At 44.5% G+C, this 21,424-nt stretch overlaps 1 protein-coding gene across 1 annotated transcript in view; it reads left to right on the top strand.

Annotated features, from left to right (window-relative positions):
• Positions 1-21,148, top strand: part of SLC26A5 (solute carrier family 26 member 5) — a 98,143-nt gene extending 76,995 nt beyond the window's left edge. The window contains exons 14-19 of the mRNA XM_088480242.1: positions 1,660-1,729; positions 2,865-2,957; positions 4,658-4,774; positions 7,099-7,323; positions 12,163-12,217; positions 19,803-21,148. Of these exons, the coding sequence (XP_088336368.1) occupies positions 1,660-1,729; positions 2,865-2,957; positions 4,658-4,774; positions 7,099-7,323; positions 12,163-12,217; positions 19,803-19,978 (736 nt within the window). The 3' untranslated portion in view covers positions 19,979-21,148. The remainder of the gene's footprint in view (positions 1-1,659; positions 1,730-2,864; positions 2,958-4,657; positions 4,775-7,098; positions 7,324-12,162; positions 12,218-19,802) is intronic.
• The last annotated feature ends 276 nt before the right edge of the window (positions 21,149-21,424 follow it).

A 21,424-nucleotide genomic window follows, 5' to 3' on the forward strand; every position in this document is an offset into this window, starting at 1 on the left:
CTAGATGTAGAAGCTGTATTTTGTAAACCCATTATTTTATTTATATGTTTAATTACCGTAATGTTACTTTCTACTGCTTTGTAGTTAAAAGTTCTGGGTTATTTTTGTTTTACTGTTTTCACGATCAGATGAATCAATTTCACATTAATCAATAGAACCTTTTGATTAAAACGCTTATACTTTTTTCAGTTCTCCATGTATCTCTGATCTTGTTCTTTTACCACTTGAGATGACCCCCCTCCTCAGACACAGATTTTCTACATCCAATTGTGTATATTGTTATGGAGGTTGCACTTTATTAGCTTTATTATGGGTACTGTCCATTCAGTATGTGCAATCATTAAGTAAATCCTAATCACAGGCTCTACAACACAGTAATCAGTCTTGCTAGATTTCTTTCCTTCAACAGGCTCAGCAAGAGTACAAAAAAATTGACATAAAAAACAAAAATGCTAAATAAAAGGTCTCCGGCTCCATCTCCATACTTCAGGCAATGCCTAGGCCAACTGCGTGCCCAGAAATGCGTTTGCTCATCTTACTCGCACAGGGTTTGCTCTGTGCTCCTATGCCGGATCAAAGGCTATTTACATTTTTTAAAAGAGGACATGCATTTTGCAGCTACTACCTATTGTAGTATGAGAAATCTCTGGGGACCATCGCTTGTTCCAATGGGCCTCCACCATGCAAGACGGGACCATATGGATTTTCTTCTGTCCTAAGTAGCTTTCATTTCCACTAACAGATCTGCTTGCCTGAAGTGGCAGAAGAAAGGAATGGAAAAAAGAGTCACACTATATACCATATGGGGGATAGATACTTAATCCGGTCTGCTGAGCTGACCAAGGTTTAACCCATAAGTTGGGCTGCCATGAAGTTATAAAGAAGAAATGTTTTTAACTGCCAAAATCACCTGGATTAATCTATGCCAAAAGCACTAATGAGCCAGAAATGTATGTTTCCGGCTTTAATGAGTCTTCAGCTTAATTAATTTTATTAGAAAACAAGGAAATCTGTCCTGCAGTATATGAGCAAGGTGTAGGGGAAATGGGAAAGTAAAATGTATCCATAGTACAATAATAATTTATATTGGCTTTGTACCCTGTGTAACATAAGAATAGATGAAAATGTACTGTTTAGTGGAAGAACCCTATGATCTCACTTGCCTAGGGTGGCATGATATACAATATGCCCTGTGCATTTCCCTGAGTCAGCCTGCAACCTGCAGTCAGTGGAGATGTGTGGAGGGAGCTTCAGAAACATTAGTAGCTGTGAGCAGAACTATGATCCTGGTTGTAGTGACATATAGTGCTGCTATCACCTGCACTAAGGCCAACATTATGTCGGATGTGCACCTCCTGTACTGGCTCCCCAGTCTCTGTGCAGATCCTACAAAGTGGCCATCTCCCTGGGAATTGTGAACATCTGGTAAGCATAAGATACTGTAGCCAGTTCTAGTGACCAGACTGTGGCAGGGCCCAGCATACTGTAGCAGCCAAATGCACTACAATAACTGTAATTAAGCCACTGACCTGTTTCTGTGGTTGTTCACATTAAAGTGTAGTTGTATGTGTGTGACCATTCCTCTTAAATAATAGCTGTGATACACAGTGAGCTATATAAATGAGTTTGTGTTCTGTTGACTCTGTCATTATTTTTCAGTTCACAGTACAGAATCCTTGGCCAAGTTCCAAATACAGACATATATTGTGATGTAGAGGAATATGAGGAGGTATGTATTCTACAGCAACCAGGTCACTTAAGATAAGCCCAATTATAAACATAATGTTATTAGTTTTTATCTCCTTGCCTTTGAAACCAACTGCTGTCATTTATTTTATGTTTGTAACTTTATAAATGGATGTTCAACAGTTTTGTTATTTGGTTGTCATAAAACAGTAAGCTTTTACATTGATTAATAGTCCCCCTTACTGTAAATTATGAAGATAGTAAATGTTCCAAAAAGGGTGCGTTGGTGACTATATATATATGTGTGTGTGTGTGTGTGTGTGTGTGTGTGGTGTGTGTGTATATATATATATATATATATATAAATATGTATGTATGTATGTATATATGTATATATATTGTGTATATATATATATATGTGTATGTATATATATATATATATATATATATATATATATATATAATATTTATGTATTTATACAGGTCCCCTAGAACGTAAGCTCACACGAGAAGGAGTTTTATGGAGCTTGCAACTAATGATGATGATAATACAAGTCACAGAATTATTCGAAAATGTGTGATAATTTACATACATAATACTTACATAACTAACTACCATATATTGTATGTTTTAAAATTTATGTTGCCGGACACACATACTGACACACGGACACACATACTGACACACGGACACACAAAGATAAGCAAGCACTGACAGTCCTTCCTACCACGTGCTCTTCCCTTTCCGGCTGCTCAGATTTGATGCTGCTGCCAGTGTCCCCTGCGCCGCTGTTTGGGCTGCTGCAATAATGAACTCCAGGCATGCGGCCTACAGGAAGTCACAGTTATGCGACTTCCTGTTTCTTACAACACAAGTGGCACCCTTGGGCTATAGAGCTGAGAAAGGAGAGGAGGAGAAAGACTTCACATTATCATTTAGGTTGGGAAAGTGTAAGAAAAATATCTTTTAGAGTATAATTTGTGTGCTCTAACATCAGAGCGTGCCATTTATACAGATATCAATTACATACATGTCAATGGAGGTTATCCATTGGAGTGTCATTTTTTATGCTTGTATAATAGTCATTGGATACAATGTACATATACAGAATTTGTTTCCTCAGGTCTCTGTTTATGGTTGCTGCTAGCTTTAAAAAAAAAGTTTTGCTGTTTCCTAGATAAAAGAATTTCCTGGAATAAAGATCTTTCAAGCTAACACTTCCCTGTACTTTGCCAACAGTGATCTCTATGTTTCTGCACTGAGAAAAAAGGTACAATAATTTCTGAATTACAGAGAACTGCAAATGTTTCAGTTACTTCCTTTGTTAGACCAGGAACGAAAAACTGGTAGTGTCTATTCTCCATAAATATTGATTAATTGATGTCCACTGTTTTCCATTACAAGTGGGGAGTCCCCATGCCATAATGAAAACCAGCCCCCTGCTGGTCAGCACAGGGCTGCTGCCATAGCCTCTTTTGAGGGTGAGCCAAAAAAAGGGTCCTCCCAGAAGGTATAGGCTGAAAAGTGCTGGGGCATTTCCTAACCTCCTCTAACACGTGTAGTATGATTGCGGTAAAGCGCCCCCTGGTTGCCGAGAAATGTGCTACAGTAAATTTCAGTTTTATGCTTTGGAAAAGACACTTGATGTCATATGTTTCTTGAAGCTGCACATTGCAGTAGATTAACAAAATCATTCAACTTTAGCAGACAAATTGATGTATCTTACACCTGCTGTGGCTTTAAAACTGTCTGGATCACACACTTGGTGCTATTTTGATAGCGATTAGACCATTTTAGACTTACTGTAACTGGATACAAATCATCCCATGTACGGACACAAAAATATCAAAACAAATGAGATTGGGATTTGCAGTCAGATGATGACCACATCTACACCATGTCAGATTGAGAGTCCAACTTGGCCAGTGTATGGTCAGCATTAAAGTACGTCATACTCCACAGGTTGCTTCGTACAGTCTTCCCTGCCACCTGATATGCGGTCTATTCAATTTCCCTCATCCAATGCAGGCATTCACTGAACACTGAAAATGTAGCCAATCTATAACCAGAATTTTACTATTTATTAATAAAATACTATATCAATCATAGACGGACCTAAATGCAGGTCATCATGGGGCAGATTTAATTATTTTTTTCAATCAGTACAGTGTGTCATTTATATCCAATAAATAGAAATAGAATAACAATAACAGAATGGTAAAGCATCATTTAAAAAGATTTAGCCAGTAAATCAGTTTTTCAGCATATACTCTAGTAGAGTCATTCACAAATCTGATCTATGAAAACATTCTGAAAACCTGATACCGATTAACGGGATGCAGTTGGGATGCTGGCACTCAGAATGCCGGTGCCGGAATCACAACACTAGTCAGAATCCCTATAAGTTGTGTGTGTAGGATTAGGTACAGGGGGGGGGGGGGGAAGGTTAGGCACTGGGGTTAGGGTTAGGCACTTGGGGGAAGGTTAGGGTTATACACTGGGGGGAAGGTTAGGGTTAGGCACTGGGGGGAAGGTTAGGGTTAGGCACTGGGGGAAGATTAGGGATAGGCACTGGGGGGGAAAGTTAGGGTTAGGCATTGGTGGAATGTTAGGGTTAGGCACTGGGGGGGAGGTTAAGCACTGGGGTGGAAGGTTAGGGTTAGGCACTGGGGGGGAAGGTTAGGGTTAGGCAGTTGGGGGAAGGTTAGGGTTAGGCACTAGGGGACGGATGTTCGGTTTAGGGTGCGAGGAGGCAAGGTAAGGGGTAGGGTTAGAATATTTACTAAACAGGTGTCTGTATCCTAACCCTGTCGGGATTCTAACCTCTGGTATCCCGAGCGACGGCATCCCGTACCCAACCCCCTTTAACCATTTGCATCAACTTTTTACATTTGTCAATTTGTGTGAATAATGCCCTGTTGGTGTAAATGATTTATTGATAAGTAGTATTATCTTTGTTTTCCATAAAAGACTGGTATTGATCCAGGAGCTATATTAATTGCAAAGAGAAAAGCCCAGAAGAGGCATGCCAGGGAAATGAAGAAATCAAATAAATGTAAATGTGAAAGAAGAGCAGTCCTGAAGCTGGTAAGTCATCAGGTTAGCAATTTGTTCTATTTTTTTTTTACTCAAATAATTTTTATTAGTAGAACAAAAAAATCAAATATACATCAGATAAGACAATAGCAAACAGTAATTTACAATCATCATAATATAAACATTATATTTTTGAAATTTTATACAAATAAAATAAAAGAAAAAAATATAATACAGAAAAAAATATAAACTAGACAAATTATATAATATAAAAAAAGAAAATAAAAATATTGCAAGTATTACACAGAAAAACCAAGTAATACAAAACATTACTATAAATTATAACAGACAAAACAGAACAGTACATACATACAACCATTATTTGTGGGAAAACATGTGTGGTCTGTCATATTAACCTTTTCCATATCGAGTTGGGGCAGTGTTAAAGCTAGCCAATTATGGATGTCGTATAATTTGTTCTATTTTTATTCTTCTAAATGTAGTTCTAGGCTGCAAGATTTTGTCTGTGTTTGAATAATTTTTATAGCAAGGAAAGATTTAATGATGTTCATCAGGTAGAGCTGTGAAGACGTGTATATATACTAACATAGAGAGATAGACCGTAAAGGACAAAGATAAGGGAAAAATACCCAGTAAAGCAGAGTAAAAAAAAAAAAAAAAAGAATAAACAACATGGTTTCAAAGACTGTATAATAATTGCCAAAGGCCAAACAAGGCAGAAAATGTGCAAATAAGTTACCAAATGATCAAAGATACATTAGACAGGAGCCCATCTATTTGACTAGTAAGATCATTAAGTAAATAAGATAGTAAGTACAGTGATAGGAGCTTGTGCGTGTGACTGGCTTTGGGAAAAGCACATAAATGAAATATAAGAACAATATGGGAGGCATAAGGAAAACATTATGGTTGGGAGGTTGAGTAATTTGATGCAGAGTTCAGGGCTCCCACGAATCTGCATCATGAGAAGCAGAGAGACGCATGCAGAGATAATGGGTAGGTTACTGCAGGCAAACCATCGTCTACATGTGACTACAGTAAAAGATCCTAATAGCCCTGCAATGGAGCACTGTGCTATTATTGATGAGCCATTACAATTAGACTTTGATATAAATGTGATATTTCTTAAAATATTCAGATATTTTCTCCATTGTTTCCGCATCCCATATTTTACTAAGGGGTTATTGTTTCTTCTGTGCATTTAACTAATATAAATATCTATGGTTAACTGTGTAAGGGGTAAGTCTTTCAGTTCAGGCAGCAGAGTGATTAGGTGATTGATGGTTTTCCTCATGCAGTGCTTGCACTGTGAATGCTTATGTTCTCCTGACTGTACAATCCTATTCACTTGGCACCCATGTCAGGCACTTTCTGCCTGCAGCTTCTCTGACCACGTTTGTTGCACCCATGATTTTTGGTCAATGCTAACTGCCTGTTTTGTCATCTTGTCTCCTATGAACGTCACCCCACCATGTATTATGCAACGCATTACTGTCTCTTTATCCTGTCATTTGTAGTCTTTTTGCTTTATCCCCCATTGTACAGTATTGTGGATGTCTTGGAAATGAATAATAATTATGGCCTCAAATCACAATGCATGGTTGCAGTAAGCAACCACAGAGGGTTAACTGTAGCCTTAATGTTAATCATTGCTACTTTTGTAAGGTGTATACGGAGTCCAATATAAAGATTCTTTGGCTTCTTAAAGACTCATGTTCTGCATTTAACAATGTAACTAACTATTTTCTTTGGCTATAACATTTTGTGTAGCCATACCCTCAAGGATTAACTATAAAGTCCAGTCCCAAAAACACAAACCCCTCATTTACTGTACTCCTCATAAACATTTCTCACCATTTTTGTTTCTATTTTGTCCTCTCACTAATGCCTCAAATACTTTTCCTGTGCTGCACATACTTTCTGATTTTCTCTAATTCACGCCATTAGGTTCTCTCCAACTCTTGCGTTTTGCTGTTAAGACCCCTCTCTTCTAGAAATGTCCTATTTCCTCTTATCTTACACTACCTCAATGGAACCTATTCTATACTCCACCCTCCTTAATCAGTCCTCATGTCTCATCTGCTACCCAATCATTCCTACGCAGTCAAGAGCAAGACCCTTTGTCTAAATGTATCACTTCAGACCGCCATGAGTCAGTGACACTTATACTTCAGTTAGCTTAGTAGTATCACTAACAGGAAACTAATGGGGCATATAGACATTGACAGAATCCCAGCTATGTAACTGGAATAGCACCTTCTTCTATCACTAATTGCAAATGTTTTCTGTTACTGTCGTCTTGTATACAGTAATTCTTGCTAACTATGTTTCATTGTGTTTTGCATTGTTTTCAGACTAACGATGTAGAGATGGCTGTGAAACATGAACTGATGAACGATGAACTAATCACAGACTTGTCAGGAAATGTGAAAAATGGATCAGCTGATGGAAATGTGCATAATTCACCTTCTGAAGAGTTGGAGTACTTCATGACTCCAGTCATCAATGTTCACTCAATCATTTTGGACTTCACACCTGTCAACTTCATAGACTCTGTGGGAGCCAAAACACTAAAATCTGTAAGTTACTATTTGAACTGTGGTTTCCAAACATCTAAAGATTATCTGTCCAAGCAGCCAACTAGTAATGTAATGTATTTAATGGAATGTATGCAAGAAAATGGCTCCCAAATGCCTGAAAATGGACAAAAACTGTTAAGACAATTTTGGTTAGGCCTGTTGGATATAACTGACTTGTCTGAACAACCGTTTTCTTCTGTTTTCCAGCATTTGGGAGCAAGTGGATGATAGTTGTTTGCTCCTATATATTAGCAGATTTTCATTCCAACCAAATTGGCTGGTTGGAAAGATTACCATTAGATGTGTGGCCAGCTTTACACACAGGCCAATCAAACAGATCTTTGGCCAAATTGGATGAGGTGTTTTTTTTTTATTTATTACATTTCCTAACGTGTTGGTAATACGTAAATGAACTGCACATGGAAAAGAGGAGTTTTGGTACTTACCGTTGAATCCTTTTCTCTGAGTCAGGCTGGGGAACACTGGACCATGGGTTGTAGGTGGGAAGGTATGGATTTAGCACTAAATACTAAAATCTATAACTCCTCCCTCTGCAACCCCTGACTTCAGTACAACTTAAAAAGTGCCTGGTAAGGAGAAGCAATACTCAGTGACACTGTCACACCGAAAAATAACGAAATTGACGGTCAAGTTAGGACCCAAATCATAACCTCATACTCAAAATGACTGAGCGTGAGGGAGGGAACGCAGTGTTCCCCAGCCTGACTCAGAGAAAAGGATTCAATGGTAAGTACCAAAAATCCTCTATTCTCTTTCCTCAAGGCTGGGGGACACTGGACCATGGGACGTCAAAAGCCGCCCCCAGGGGAGGGAACGCTCAGGTTGCCTGACCGGAGAACTGTACGTCCATAGTGGGTGTCACCACAGGCAAAAATATGAAACCTGTAGAACCGCGCAAATGTGTGGACAGAGGACCAGGTAGCTGCGCAACAAACTTGTTCAGCTGAGGCTCCGTGACGCGCCGCCCAGGAGGCCGCCACAGCCCAAGTGGCATGAGCCGACACCTTGGCTGGTGCCGGGCGCCCTGCATCAGAATAAGCCTTTGACATCACTGAGCGGAGCCATCTTGCAATGGCCTGCTTCGTGGCTGGCCAGCCACGTTTGTGGGCATCGCAGAGGACCAATAGAGAGTCCGTCCGATGTTCTGTTTAAGTAAATTCGCAGGGCCCGGACAACATCCAACAGTGATAGATCGTCCTGGTCCCCTGAAGACGGTGAGAAAACAGGAAAACAATTTCCTGGTTCAACCATCTTTGGTTGAAAAGAAGGAACTGTTCTGAGAACAGCCCTGTCGTCATGGAAAACGAGAAAAGGTGGCTTACAAGACAAGGCCTCCAACTCAGAGACCCGTCAAGCCGAGGCAATGGGCGTAAGAAAAATCACTTTCAACGTGACGAACCGAAGGTCCACGGATTGAAAAGGCTCAAACGGAGCCTGCTTAAGAGCTGACAGAATAAGGGGCAAATCCCATGGCGCTACTGGCGGCTGAAACGGAGGCTGCACTCGCAAAACCCCCTGTAAAAACGTCCACGCCTCTGGGAGGAGAGCCAGACATTGCTGAAAATAAATGGACAGAGCTAAAATCTGTACCTTCAAAGATTGAAGTCGTAAGCCAGCTTCCAAACCACCCTGAAGAAAAGCTAACGGTCTTGGAAGGTGGAACTGGGCAGTATGCACTCTGCGCCGCTCACACCACCTAATATAAGTTTTCCAAACCCTGTGGTAGTTCTGCGCAGACACCTGCTTCTGCGCCTGGAGCATGACTGAAGGGGAAAACTCCTTAGCCTTTAAAAGCTCGGTCTCAACAACCAGGCCGTTAAAGCCAACTGAGGTATGTCCTCGTGACAGAATGGCCCCTGCAGAAGAAGATCTGGTCGCAGCGGAAGACGCCAACCTGGACCTGCGGCTAGCTTGAGGACCGTGGCGAACCACGACCGGCGTGGCCAGTTTGGAGCCACTCATTGTAACATGGGAATTGGAGGAAATATGTAGGCCAGACGGAAGTTTTAGGGAACTGTCATGGCATCCACTGCGAATGCAAAGGATCTCTGGATCTCATACAAAATCGAGGAACCTTGCAATTGTTGCGAGACGCCATCTGGTCCACCTTCGGCAGCCCCACCTCTGGACCAACTGCTGGAAAACCTTCGGGTGAAGAGACCACTCCCCTAGTAGGAAAGTGGTCCTGCTGAGGTAGACCCCCTCCCAATTCTCTACCCCCGGTATGAAGATCGCTGAAATTGCCTGGACAAACGTCTCCGCTCAAGTGAGAATGAGACTTGCCTCTGCCATGGCAAGCGCACTTTTGGTTCCGCCCTGGCGTTGTCTGATTGGATCCTCACTGGCTGGCCGGCCGGCCAGGGGGGCCTGGGCCCCGCACAGGGGCAGATAAATGGCCCGTAGCTCCAGTACATTTATTGAAAAACCTGTCTCCAATGACGACCAGGTCCCCTGGAGACAGAGGTTCTCTGTCACCGCTCCCCAACCGCTGAGACTTGCATGTGTGGTGACAATGATCCAGTTGGTAGTAACCAGGGACCGACCCTGGAGAAGGTGATCGGTAATCAGCCACCAGCGAAGTGACTGACGAGTGCTGTCTGACAGAACCAGCAACTGAGAGGAGAGGTCGTCTGAGCGGCCCGTCCAATTCCGGAGAATCTCCCACTGGAGAATCCGTGAATGGAAGCGGCCGTACTGGATGGTCTCGAAGGTAGAGACCATCGTATCCAGTAACTTCATGCCCAGCCAGACGGATGGGCGAGGGGCAGACAACACAATCCTGACTAAGCCCTGAAGGGCCCGGGCTTTGGGCTCGGGCAAGAAAACTCTTTGTAGTGCCGTATCGAAAATCACCCCCAGAAACATCAGACGTTGGCAAGGCGTGAGGCGACTCTTCTTGAGATTCAGTATCCAACCATGATACTGTAACACCTGAACCGTGTGGTCCAGGTGGGCCTGTAGTTGGGCAGCCGAATCCGCCTTCACTAGCAAATCGTCCAAGTAGGGCACGATTGTTATCCCCTTGGAATGCAGCAGACTCGCCATCTCTGCCATGATCTTTGTGAAGACCCGCGGGGCTGTTGCCAGTCCGAAAGGTAGAGCCCGGAACTGGTAATGAGCTCTCCCAGCTGTGAACCTGAGCAGAGAATAATGCCCCAACCAAATTGGCATGTGGAGATACGCGTCTCTGATGTCGAGAGATGCCAGAAATTCGTTTGCCGATGTAACCTGGATCACCGATTGGACCGATTCCATGCGGAACAGATCCACCCATAGGCTGGCATTCAAGGCTCACAGATTTAAAATCGTCTGATGGGCTTTTGGACCAGGAACAGGTTGGAGTAAAAACCCCCGTTCCTGTTGAGACACTGGAGCTATAACCCCCTTGGAACAGAGGGAACTGATAGCCTGGTTCAAGGCCAGTCTCTTCTCTGGCTCCCTGGGCAATGCCGTGGTGAAGAAACGTTGCGGCGCTGGCCCCCTTAGGTTGATCACATAACTTTCGTAGACACCCTCTCCGAGATCGGATGGCCTGAGATCCTGTCAGGTACTTGGCTTCTCTGGTGCCTTAGCACCTGAGCGCCTGAATGTACCGGAGAATCTACCTGTGGCGCAGAACCCCTGCTGGGGAAAAAGCGTACTATAAGCAGCGCACAGCACCTATCATAAAAAATAAAAATACAATTTACAACCAAAGTAAAAACCTATACTAAACAAGGCTGCAGCGCAGCCCTGAGAACAAACAATGTGCCTCTCTCCACAGGCACTAAATTTACACTGAAGTCAGGGGTTGCAGAGGGGAGGAGTTATAGATTTCAGTGTTTAGTGTCAAATCCACACCTTCCCACCTACAACCTATGGTCCAGTGTCCCCCAGCCTTGAGGAAAGAGAAATAACATGTAGCAAACATACATGGTACACCAGTAGAAAAGAATCGGACTCCAATTAACTCAATCCTCAAAACATAAATAAGATGAAGCACCGATGATTGTATTCAAAAACAATCTAAAGTACATTTATATCACACAAGATATAACCAAAAATATAAAAACAAAGGAGGAAATAAGAAGGATAAGATGCAGAGAGAACGAAAGTGAAGAAGCACATTTTAGGAGAGGTGTGTGTGTGGAGGGGGGTCGGGTCGGTCAGATACCAAGTCTGCTAAAAATGACTGAAAGCACCTTATCTGGGAATAAAAAGGGATTTCCTCTCAGAGGCTTAACATTGAGTAATTAGGATTGTGGAATAAGGGCTGCACCTAGTTTCCTTGGCTGAGCACTGCGTCTATGGTCCTCCATGTTGCCCGTTTCTTTATGCTTCTTCAAAAGAGCTTGAACAGCACATCTTGAAACCCCAGTCTGCTTTGAAATCTTTGCCTCGGAGAGACCTTGCTGATGCAGTACAGGATCTGTAATCCCGTTGTATTTGTTCCTTGAATTAAGTTTTAAAACTGCCAGACTTATCACTATATATTTTTTTTCATGGTCCCTGAGAAAACAACATTGTTTGTCTATGATCCAATCCCCAGTGCAGTGATAATACATTTATTAGAAAAAGCATATAGAAATGTTACATTTACTGCAAAAAAATAAATAAAAATAATGACCTATCTGTATTGTGTTACTTCTAGATTTGTGGCATGGTATTAGCTACAACCTAGAAATGCACTATTCATAAACACAATAAAAAAAAAAAAGGAAATATATTGTTTTAAGTTCTCTACTAATTAAGCCATTCATTATCACAATTGTAGATGCAAAAATGTTTATCAACTCATAATCCATAATGTTTAATCTGGTCTTAATTGCTCTCCTACAGTTAATCAAGGAATACAAAGAAATTGGTATTGACATCCTTTTATCCAGCTGTAATGGTAAGTCCTGAATCTGTGCGGTCACTTATAAAGTACGAAGACCCTCTGTTATATAACACATTCATTCATGCAATAACTCTTCAAAGATTACTAGAGCACTGAGTGAGTTACCAAGGCAATGCTTGGAGAACTTTACTTCCATCACATTGACCCCGTACCTCAGCCTTACCATAGGTGCTCTAGAGCAGGGTTTAGCAACATGTGGCACTCTAGCTGCTGTGGAGCTACACATCTCAGCATGCCCTGCCACAGTTTTGCTGTTGGGGCATGCTAAAACTGTGTATGGTTGCTGGGATGTGTAGTTCCACCGCAGCTGGAGTGCCACAGGTTGCCTAACCCTGCTCTAGAGTTTCCGCTTCAAAATAACAAGAGATATGGTAAGAACTTACCTTTGTTATCTCTGTTTCTATGAGGTCCTTAGGGTCCACAGGGAAGTTACCTTGGGGTAAAGGTAGGCTGGGAACCAGACCGGGCACCACGCAGTTAAAACTTCAGAACCTCCCAGGATGCACCAGGCACCCTTCCTATACCCCGGCCAAAGCACCTCAGTTATGTACCAAGCCGGAGGAAGAGAAAAAGAAAGGAGAAAGTCCAGCACGCACAAGAATCTCATACTCACAGAAAGGAGGAAGAAAAACTGGTGACCAGAACAAGACCCTTCTGAAGCACAGGGTGTCAGGGCGGGCGCCCTGTGGACCCTAAGTACCTCATAGAAACAGAGATAACAAAGGTAAGTTCTTACCATGCCTCTTGTTTTCTACTTCAGGGTCCTTAGGGTCCACAGGGAAGTTACCTTGGGGATGTCTCAAAGCAGTACCCTTCAAGGGTGGGGACACTCCCGTGCAGAAAGGAGAATCCGCCGCCCAAAGGAAGCATCCTGAGAGGCAAAGGTATCGAAAGCATAATACCTCACAAAGGTCTGAACCATAGACCATGTGGCCGCCTTACACAGCTGAACAGCCGAGGCACCACGCCGAACTGCCCACGAGGGACCGACGGACCTCGTAGAATGAGCAGTGACAGAGGGCGGAACAGGAATGCCCTCATGAACATAGGCCTCGGAAATCGCCAAACAAATCCAACGGGCCGAAGTTTGCTTATTGGCCAGCCAACCTTTTTTGCAAAAACCGTACAACACAAACAATCCAATTTCCAGAAAGAACAGGTGCACTCCACATAAATGCGAAGAGCACGAACCACATCCAATGTGGCCTCACCCGCCGACAAGCCAGGAGAGTGAAAGGCCGGAACAATGATCTCCTCATTAACGTGGAAACTGGATACCACCTTAGGGAGAAAACCAGGGCGAGTCCGAAGAACCGCCCTATACTGGTGAAAAATCAAATAAGGGGGACGACGAGAAAGAGCCCCCAAATCCTATACTCTTCTGGCAGATGCAATAGCCAAAAGAGAAACGACTTTAGCTGTAAGCCATTTGAGGTCCACTGAGCCCAGTGGTTCAAATGAGGGACCCTGAAGAGCTTTCCGCACCACCGCCAAATCCCAAGGTGTCACCGGAAGGACAAAGGGAGGCTGAATGCAAAGAACCCCTTGCATAAAGGTGCGGACATCAGCCAGAGAAGCAATCCATCCCTGAAACCACACCGACAAGACAGACACCTGCACCTTCAAAGAAGCAAGACGCAGACCCTTATACAAGCCTGCGTGAAGAAAGGCGAGGACTCTAGAAACACAAGACTCCAAAGGATCATATTTCTGAGGTCGGCACCACGCAAAATAGACGTGCCAGACCCTGTGGTAAATCCTGACTGAAGCCAGCTTCCTAGCCCTGAGCCTGGTATCCACCACCGAGCTTGAAAAACCCTTCGAGAGGGATGTCTCAAGAGCCACGCCGTCAAAGACAGCCGACCCAGATCCGGGTAAAGACACGGAGCCTGAGACAACAGGTTCAGATGCTGAGGAAGTAGCCATGGAGTGTCTACGGAAAGACTCAGTAGATCGGAGTACCAGTGACATTTGGGCCATGCCAGAGCAACCAGTAGAATCATGCCCCCATCCTGCTTGAACTTTCGCAACACGTGAGGAAGCAGGGAGAACAGAGGAAACAGGTACGCAAACTGGAAGGTCCACCATACTGACAGAGCATCTACAAGGAGAGCTTCTGTGTCTCTTGTTCGGGAGTCGTACACCCACAGCTTACGGTTGTGTATGGATGCCATGAGGTCTATTTCCGAAAGGCCCCATCTGTCCACTAGGAGCTGAAATACTTCCTGGTGAAGAGACCATTCCCGTGGATGCACGTTGTGACTGCTGAGGAAGTCCGCTTCCCAGTTTAGCACTCCTGGAATAAACACTGCCGAGATGGCCTGTAGATTGCCTTCCGCCCAAGTCAGAATGCGAGACACCTCTTACAGCTGCCTGACTTTGAGTTCCTCCTTGATGATTTATGTAAGCCACTGTCGTGGCATTGTCTGACTGAATCTGTACGGGATGACCCTGTAGAAACAGTCTTGCTGGTTGTAAGGCACGAAAAACTGCCCGAAGTTCTAAGATGTTGATTGGAAGAGTCGACTCCGCCGAGGTCCACAGGCCCTGAAACACGTGTGGACCTGACACCACGCCCCACCCCCTGAGACAGGCATCCGTCGTCAGGAGAATCCAATCCGATATCCAGAAGTGGCGTCCCATGAGGAGCTGAGACTTCTGAAGCCACCAGGTCAGTGAAAGACGTATCTCCGGAGACAGCACCAGCGTCTGAACCTTTAGCCAAAGAGGTATCCTGTCCCATTTGGATAGGATCAGCTTCTGTAGAGGTCTCGAGTGAAACTGGGCATATTCCACCATGTCAAACGTCAACACTATGGACCCCAGTAACCTCATTGCAGAATGGATAGAGATTCTGTGATTCCGCAGACAAGTGCGAATCCTTGCCTGCAACACTGCGACCTTTTCCTCCATCAGAAAGATCCGCTGTTGCTGAGTGTCCAGCAGAGATCCGAGATGAAGCAACCTCTGAGATGGCATTAGAGACGACTTCCAATTTATCAGCCATCCGTGATTCTGCAACACCTCTATAGTTAGTTGCAGGTGTTGGTGAAGCACCTCTGGAGACCCTGCCAGAAGTAGCAGATCGTCCAGGTAAGGTAGGAGCCGTACCCCCTGTAGGCACAGGTGTACCACCATGAATTTGATAAACACCCTCGGGGCTGTAGAAAGGCCAAACGGTAAAGCCTGAAACTGGTCATGCTGACTTGCTACCGTAAATCGGAGAAAGCGCTGATGAGAGACTGCTATTGGGACATGCAGGTAGGCATCTTGGATGTCCAGAGACATCACAAAGTCCCCAGGTTCCATAGCCAAGATAATGGAATGCAGGGTTTCCATCCTGAACCGTGGCACCCTCAAATATTTGTTTAGGGACTTCAAGTTCAGGATAGGCCTGTACGATTCATTTGGTTTTTGCACCAGGAAGAGATTGGAGTAATAACCCATCCCCCTCTGGGGTAGCGGGACCGGCACAATAACCCCCTCCTGGAGCATGGATCGTACAATCTTGTGATTTTCCAGAGCCTTCTCTGGATTTGAATGAAGGTCCATGGTAAAAAATTGATGGGGAGGCCTTTTCCGAAAGGAGAGAGCATACCCCTGAGAGACCACTTCCCTTACCCAAGTGTCCGAGGTGGTCTGACACCAACACTGGGTGAACCGAAGAAGTCGGCCTCCCACAAGAGAAGGCGTACCTCGTCAGGCTGTAGGCTTGTCATCAGGCTTGGTAGTCGGACGTCTGGTGCTCCAAGCCTGCTTCTTAGGCTTAGAGGGCTTCTTGTTTCCTGATGACCTCAGAAAGGATTAGGCCTTTGACTTACCCGGAGGCCGATAGGACCGAAAGTCCCTGACTCAGAGGTGGACGGAGCCGAAGGCAAGCATGCAGATTTTGCCGCTGCCAGCATGTCCACAATCTTATCCAGAGCCGGCCCAAACAGTACCTGTCCATTGTACGGAAGACATTCCAGGCCCCTCTTGGAATCCGCATCAGCTCTCCAAAACCGGAGCCACAAGGAACGACGCGCAGACACTGCTGCCGTAGAAATTCTGGAAGTTAGTAAACTTACATCCAACGCTGCCTCATTTACATAAGTAGCAGAATCCCTGAGGTTGCATATCAGAATGATCTGCTAGCTGGTAGCCCCGGAAGATAGCAATGCTGCCAAGGCATCGGCCCATTTTTCCATGGCTCTAGCCACCCAGCACACTGCCATTGCAGGTCTGGCGACCCCTCCACCAAGAGAATAAATAGATTTTAGACATACCTCTACCTTGCGGTCCATAGGATCCTTTTAGAGAAGACATGGACAGCATAGGCAGGGTCGCACTCTTCACTAACCGTGTCACATGAGAATCCACCTGAGGAGGAGACTCCCATTTAGAAAAATAATTGTCCGCAAAAGGGTATGCATAAGCCAAATATTTTTGCGGGTGAAACCTTTTACCAGGAGCCTTCCACGCTTCCTCTAGGTGATGAACTAACTGACCAGATAAAGGAAACACAGCATTAGTGTTTTAACACTCTTGAAATAAGCATGCATAAGCTCGGTATCGGCAGAAGTCTTGTCTTCAATGACCATGATCTTCCGGGACCGCCCGTATAAGGCCTGGGATATATATAGAAGACCTAGTCTCCGTCTCCTTGGCGGGAGCCTCATTGTCAGACAAATCTAGGATTTCCCCATCATCTGAGGTACCGTCATCCTCATCGTACTGAGACTGGGATGACAATAATGGCCTCTTCGCGGGCCTAAGCGGGGATTCCTGAGGATCCGTGAGGAAATGAACAGCCTTAGGAAAATTGTCCACCCAACTAGGGGCAGGGGACACCTGAGGTGCAGGGTAACAGCTTACTCTGTGCCACTACCATCTGACCTGGGACCCCTTGAGAAGGGCCCGGTACCATCGGCTGCTGTGTGAACCCCATAGAAGGGTATACAAGTGGAGCCGATTGCCGTCCTACCAGGATAGACATAGCCTGAGCCCAAGGGGGCTCTTGCGGCAAGCAGGTGGCCTGAGAAGGGCTAGGGAGCATACATGTAGTACATAGGCCCCCCTAATAAGCCTCTTCCTCCCCAATTTCTGCCTTACATCTAATGCAAGAATGCAGGGCAGGTGCAGCAAGCTGCACAGATTCATCATCACCAGACATAATATACAGTGTATGTGACACTAAGGCACAGACAACAATCTATGCACAATATATCCCACCCCTAAACAGCACCTGTACTGTAAGGGTCTATACAGAGAAAACAGGGACAGTTAAAATGGCTGACAGTGAAAAGAGACACAGGCAGACAGCACTAGCATAAATTACACACACAAAAGAACAATGAGCGCTTCCGGTCCACTACCTAGGCTCTAAACCTGGTAGGACCAGCGCTGTTACCTGCACCTCACTACCTGAAGGGAGAGTTATGCAGGAAGGGATCTTACTCCACCGCTGGCTGATGCTCCTAAAATGGCCACCAGAGCACAGAGTAGAGGAAGAGCCACATAGAACGCGCGCTCAGCAGCGGGGGAGGAGCCGGCTGTAAACAAGGAAGGTGTCCTCCCCAGGCCTGCAATTAACCCCAGGGACGCATGGCCGGTACCGCTGCCTGCTCTGGTCCTCTGTCCCTGGAGGTTAGGTGGTAGCGCAGGACTCAGTGCCTGGCTCCACCTGCAAACCACTTCCCCAGGGAGCCCCCAGCCCTGAGGGAAAGACTGTGTAATCGCGGACTCCAACCGCGAGCGTCTGCTGTTACTTACTGCGGCCCCCGTGAGATCCTCCACATCACTGCTCTTGAATATCTTCGGGGGCTGTAACAGCCCCCCCTTGCATGGAACACCCGAGTCCGGCCGGGCACCGACGAAAACTGAGGTGCCTTGGCCGGGGTATAGGAAGGAAGCCTGGTGCATCCTGGGAGGCTCTGAAGTTTTAACTGCGTGGTGCCCGGTCTGGTTCCCAGCCTACCTATACCCCAAGGTAAGTTCCCTGTGGACCCTAAGGACCCTGAAGTAGAAAATCCCTTTGTGATGCACAATGTTCATGCACATAGCAGTATGATGATATGATGTAAGTCAGTGTTTCCCAGTTTCAGTCCTGGGACCCATAACAGTGCATGTTTTACAGATCTCCTCAGTATCACAAGTGAAATAATTAGCTCCACTTGTGGATCTTTTAAAATGTGTCTGTGAGTAATAAATATGCCTGTGCACCTGCTAGAGGATCTGTAAGACACGTACTGTTGAGCTGGGTACACACTAGGCGATCCATTGCACGATATATTGTTCTGATGCGGATCAGAATGATATATTGTGCTTATCGCATAGTGTACTCCCAATCGCGCGTGTCCATGGATCGTTCATTGCATCGTCCCATCTGCTGTACAGCACGACAGATTGGACAATGCGATGAACGACGCCATGCAGCATGGGACTACTCATCGCACCGTAGTCCACTGCATCGTTCAGTGTGTAGGCGCGATGTATGGTGCCGTCGCTGGGTACACACCGTGTAGTGTGTGCCCAGCATTAGGAGTTCCTGAGGACTGGATTTGGAAACACTGATGTGAGAGTTGTAGGTTTGGCTGCATAGCTGTAGTCTAATTCAGTGCTTGTATATGCTCTTTGGTGGCAAGATGAGACTGAACTGCACATGCATAAAGCCACATGATTATGCTGAGATGCTGGGTGCAGCAGAGACTTTGTGCCGCATATAAATGCCCAAAAAGAATAAATAATTGATTCTAAGTGGAATATTGGATTTGTTTGCATTAAATGTCCCTACACAGATTTTCATTAGAACAATTCACTGCGTAAGAAAGCATCAGGATATGCAGTTCATCCTTAGGCTGTGTAACCGCAGCATGCCGATTGTGGGAAAGTTGGCAAGAAAGATTCACAAATGTGCTAGGCTGTAGTGGGACATGATATGTGTATGATAGTAAATCTATTCACTGAAAGCCAACAACCCTACCGTCCCTTGGCTTCAGTGTGTCATCACTCCAGACATCTAAGTACAGGACATTAAGATGACATGGTGACGAATGGCCAAGAAAGTCCTAAACAGACTCTGCATTTTTGCAGGATTAGGTAGTTTGAATCCAAATGTAAGAACCCTTAGCCATGTATTTAGGAACTATCTACTGACATGTTCATTGCCAATACATTCCACAAAAAAAGGTTAAACATGAACAAATAAACGTTTACAGAATATAGATAATTTAATCATATAGTAATTTGTAAAGTTCTGTTACTTTTTGTACATTTCCAAAGTCCGGCATTAATATGATTACTATATTTGTGTTATACTGTTCTGTGAAGTGTCAGGGACCTGAATTTGACTTGCACTGTAATGCAGAGGGTCCCAGACTCTCTCTTCAAGGCACCCTAACGGTCCAGGTTTTAAGGATATCCATGGTTGAACACAGATGGTTAAACCAAATGACTAAGGTACTAATTAAGTCATCTGTGCCCAATCATGGTTATCCTTAAAACCTCCACCGTTAGGGTGCCTTGACGACTGAGTTTGGGAACCTCTGCTGTAATTGCATTCCATCCTTGTATTCTATAAGTGTTTATGCTTCTTCAACAGGACTGGTTGTACAAGATTTGACCAGGTTGAATTTCTTTGATAAGTCCATACGAAGGGATATGGTATTTCACAGTATCCACGATGCTGTGATCCACTGCAAGTTTAGAGCATCCTCATTAGCTCTGGCCTCTTCAGAAGAGCAAGTTCTCAGCTCCGATACACAAAGCCAGATCTGATCTCTCCTTCCACAGAGAGGGACAATGCAATAAGCTTTTTAAATGTTGCCTCAGATTATATTACATAAACACATGTATAATTGGGATACAATAAGATATTTGACTTGAAATCACAGGGACCTCCCTGTCTGATTAGGTACTATGCGCCCTTTGGTTTGATAAGATTGTTGAATGCTGGTTATACACATCAGCCCATTTGACATGAAATATACACAAAATTACTGTGTAAATGACACGGTCTATGTGTAGAGGATAAATGATTTAATTGTAAATGCTTATTTTATGGTCATTAGGGGTGTAAAATATCTTGGTCTTCGAATTGTACAGAAGATTCTATTATTTACATCTGCCCCTATTTGTATGGTCCCACTTTGTGCTGCTGCTGGTACAAGATGGGGGTTAAGGGCTATTGGGAGAGAAAAGAGAATTCTTTATAGTTTATTATATCTGATTTGTGTGACTGAAGCTGGAATTGAATAGGATTAATGAATATATCCACAGTAGCTGCCTTTACAGGAAATGCACACCAGCCCTAATGATCGCTGGCTCTCTCGGTCTATGATGCTAGATATGTTATGCTCTGTACCTTACTGAATGTTTTCTAGTGTGATGTAATGTGGCAATAGGGCAACTCTACATCAGTTTAAACACAAAAGAAACAAAACCATGTGGAGCACTTTCACTCCACTCAGCTTGTTACTTATGGTTAAAATGTATTTTATTATGATCCCTTGGGTAACCAAATAGATTTATGTACAGGCTTATACCCAACTTATCTTAAATGTTAGCAGTGTTTTGGGTAGCCATCACAGTTGTTATTTTTAAATTGCTTTCTTTTCATTGTGCTTTTGTCATATTTATCAGTGGCGTCCATGTTTGGTCTTCCATCTTATTGCCATTTCCTTTTATGTCACAGTGAGCCCGATTCAGATGTGGTGGCAATGCCAATACTTACACAGTTTGAGCGATTGTTAGTCATTGCGCATGTGTGTAAGTTACACTGCGCACGTAAAGCGATTGTTTTGCGATCACGCACACACAGAGGATTCACACGCAAAGTGAATGACCTTTAAACACTTATTTCTGGGCGTGCATAATTTGGCCACTGCGTCCTTTCTCGCAGCAGGAGAGCCCTCTGTGTGTCTGGAGACCCGCTATGTCTGCGACAGCTTAGACTTCCTCAGAAGGCTGATGGCTGTCTGATCTGCGTTTTGAAGTTTCTGGTTTTGTGCGTGAGCGGAAGATGTGAGATGCGGTCAGTGGGCGTCTAGGCACTGGGCAGCGAGTGAGTCATTACCATATTTTCACATTTGTGATCCGTGAGAAACCACTGCTGCCATGGCATTAGCGTGCGGATATGAGTCAGGCCCAATGTTCTCAGAGGGAACCTGTCCATTGAGCACTGCTGGAAGGGCATTCTTCCTGTACTCAGGTGTAGAAACGCGC

Source organism: Taudactylus pleione, unplaced genomic scaffold (genome assembly GCF_031769625.1).
Source record: "Taudactylus pleione unplaced genomic scaffold, aTauple2 ptg000251l, whole genome shotgun sequence".
Classification (NCBI taxonomy): Eukaryota; Metazoa; Chordata; class Amphibia; order Anura; family Myobatrachidae; genus Taudactylus; species Taudactylus pleione.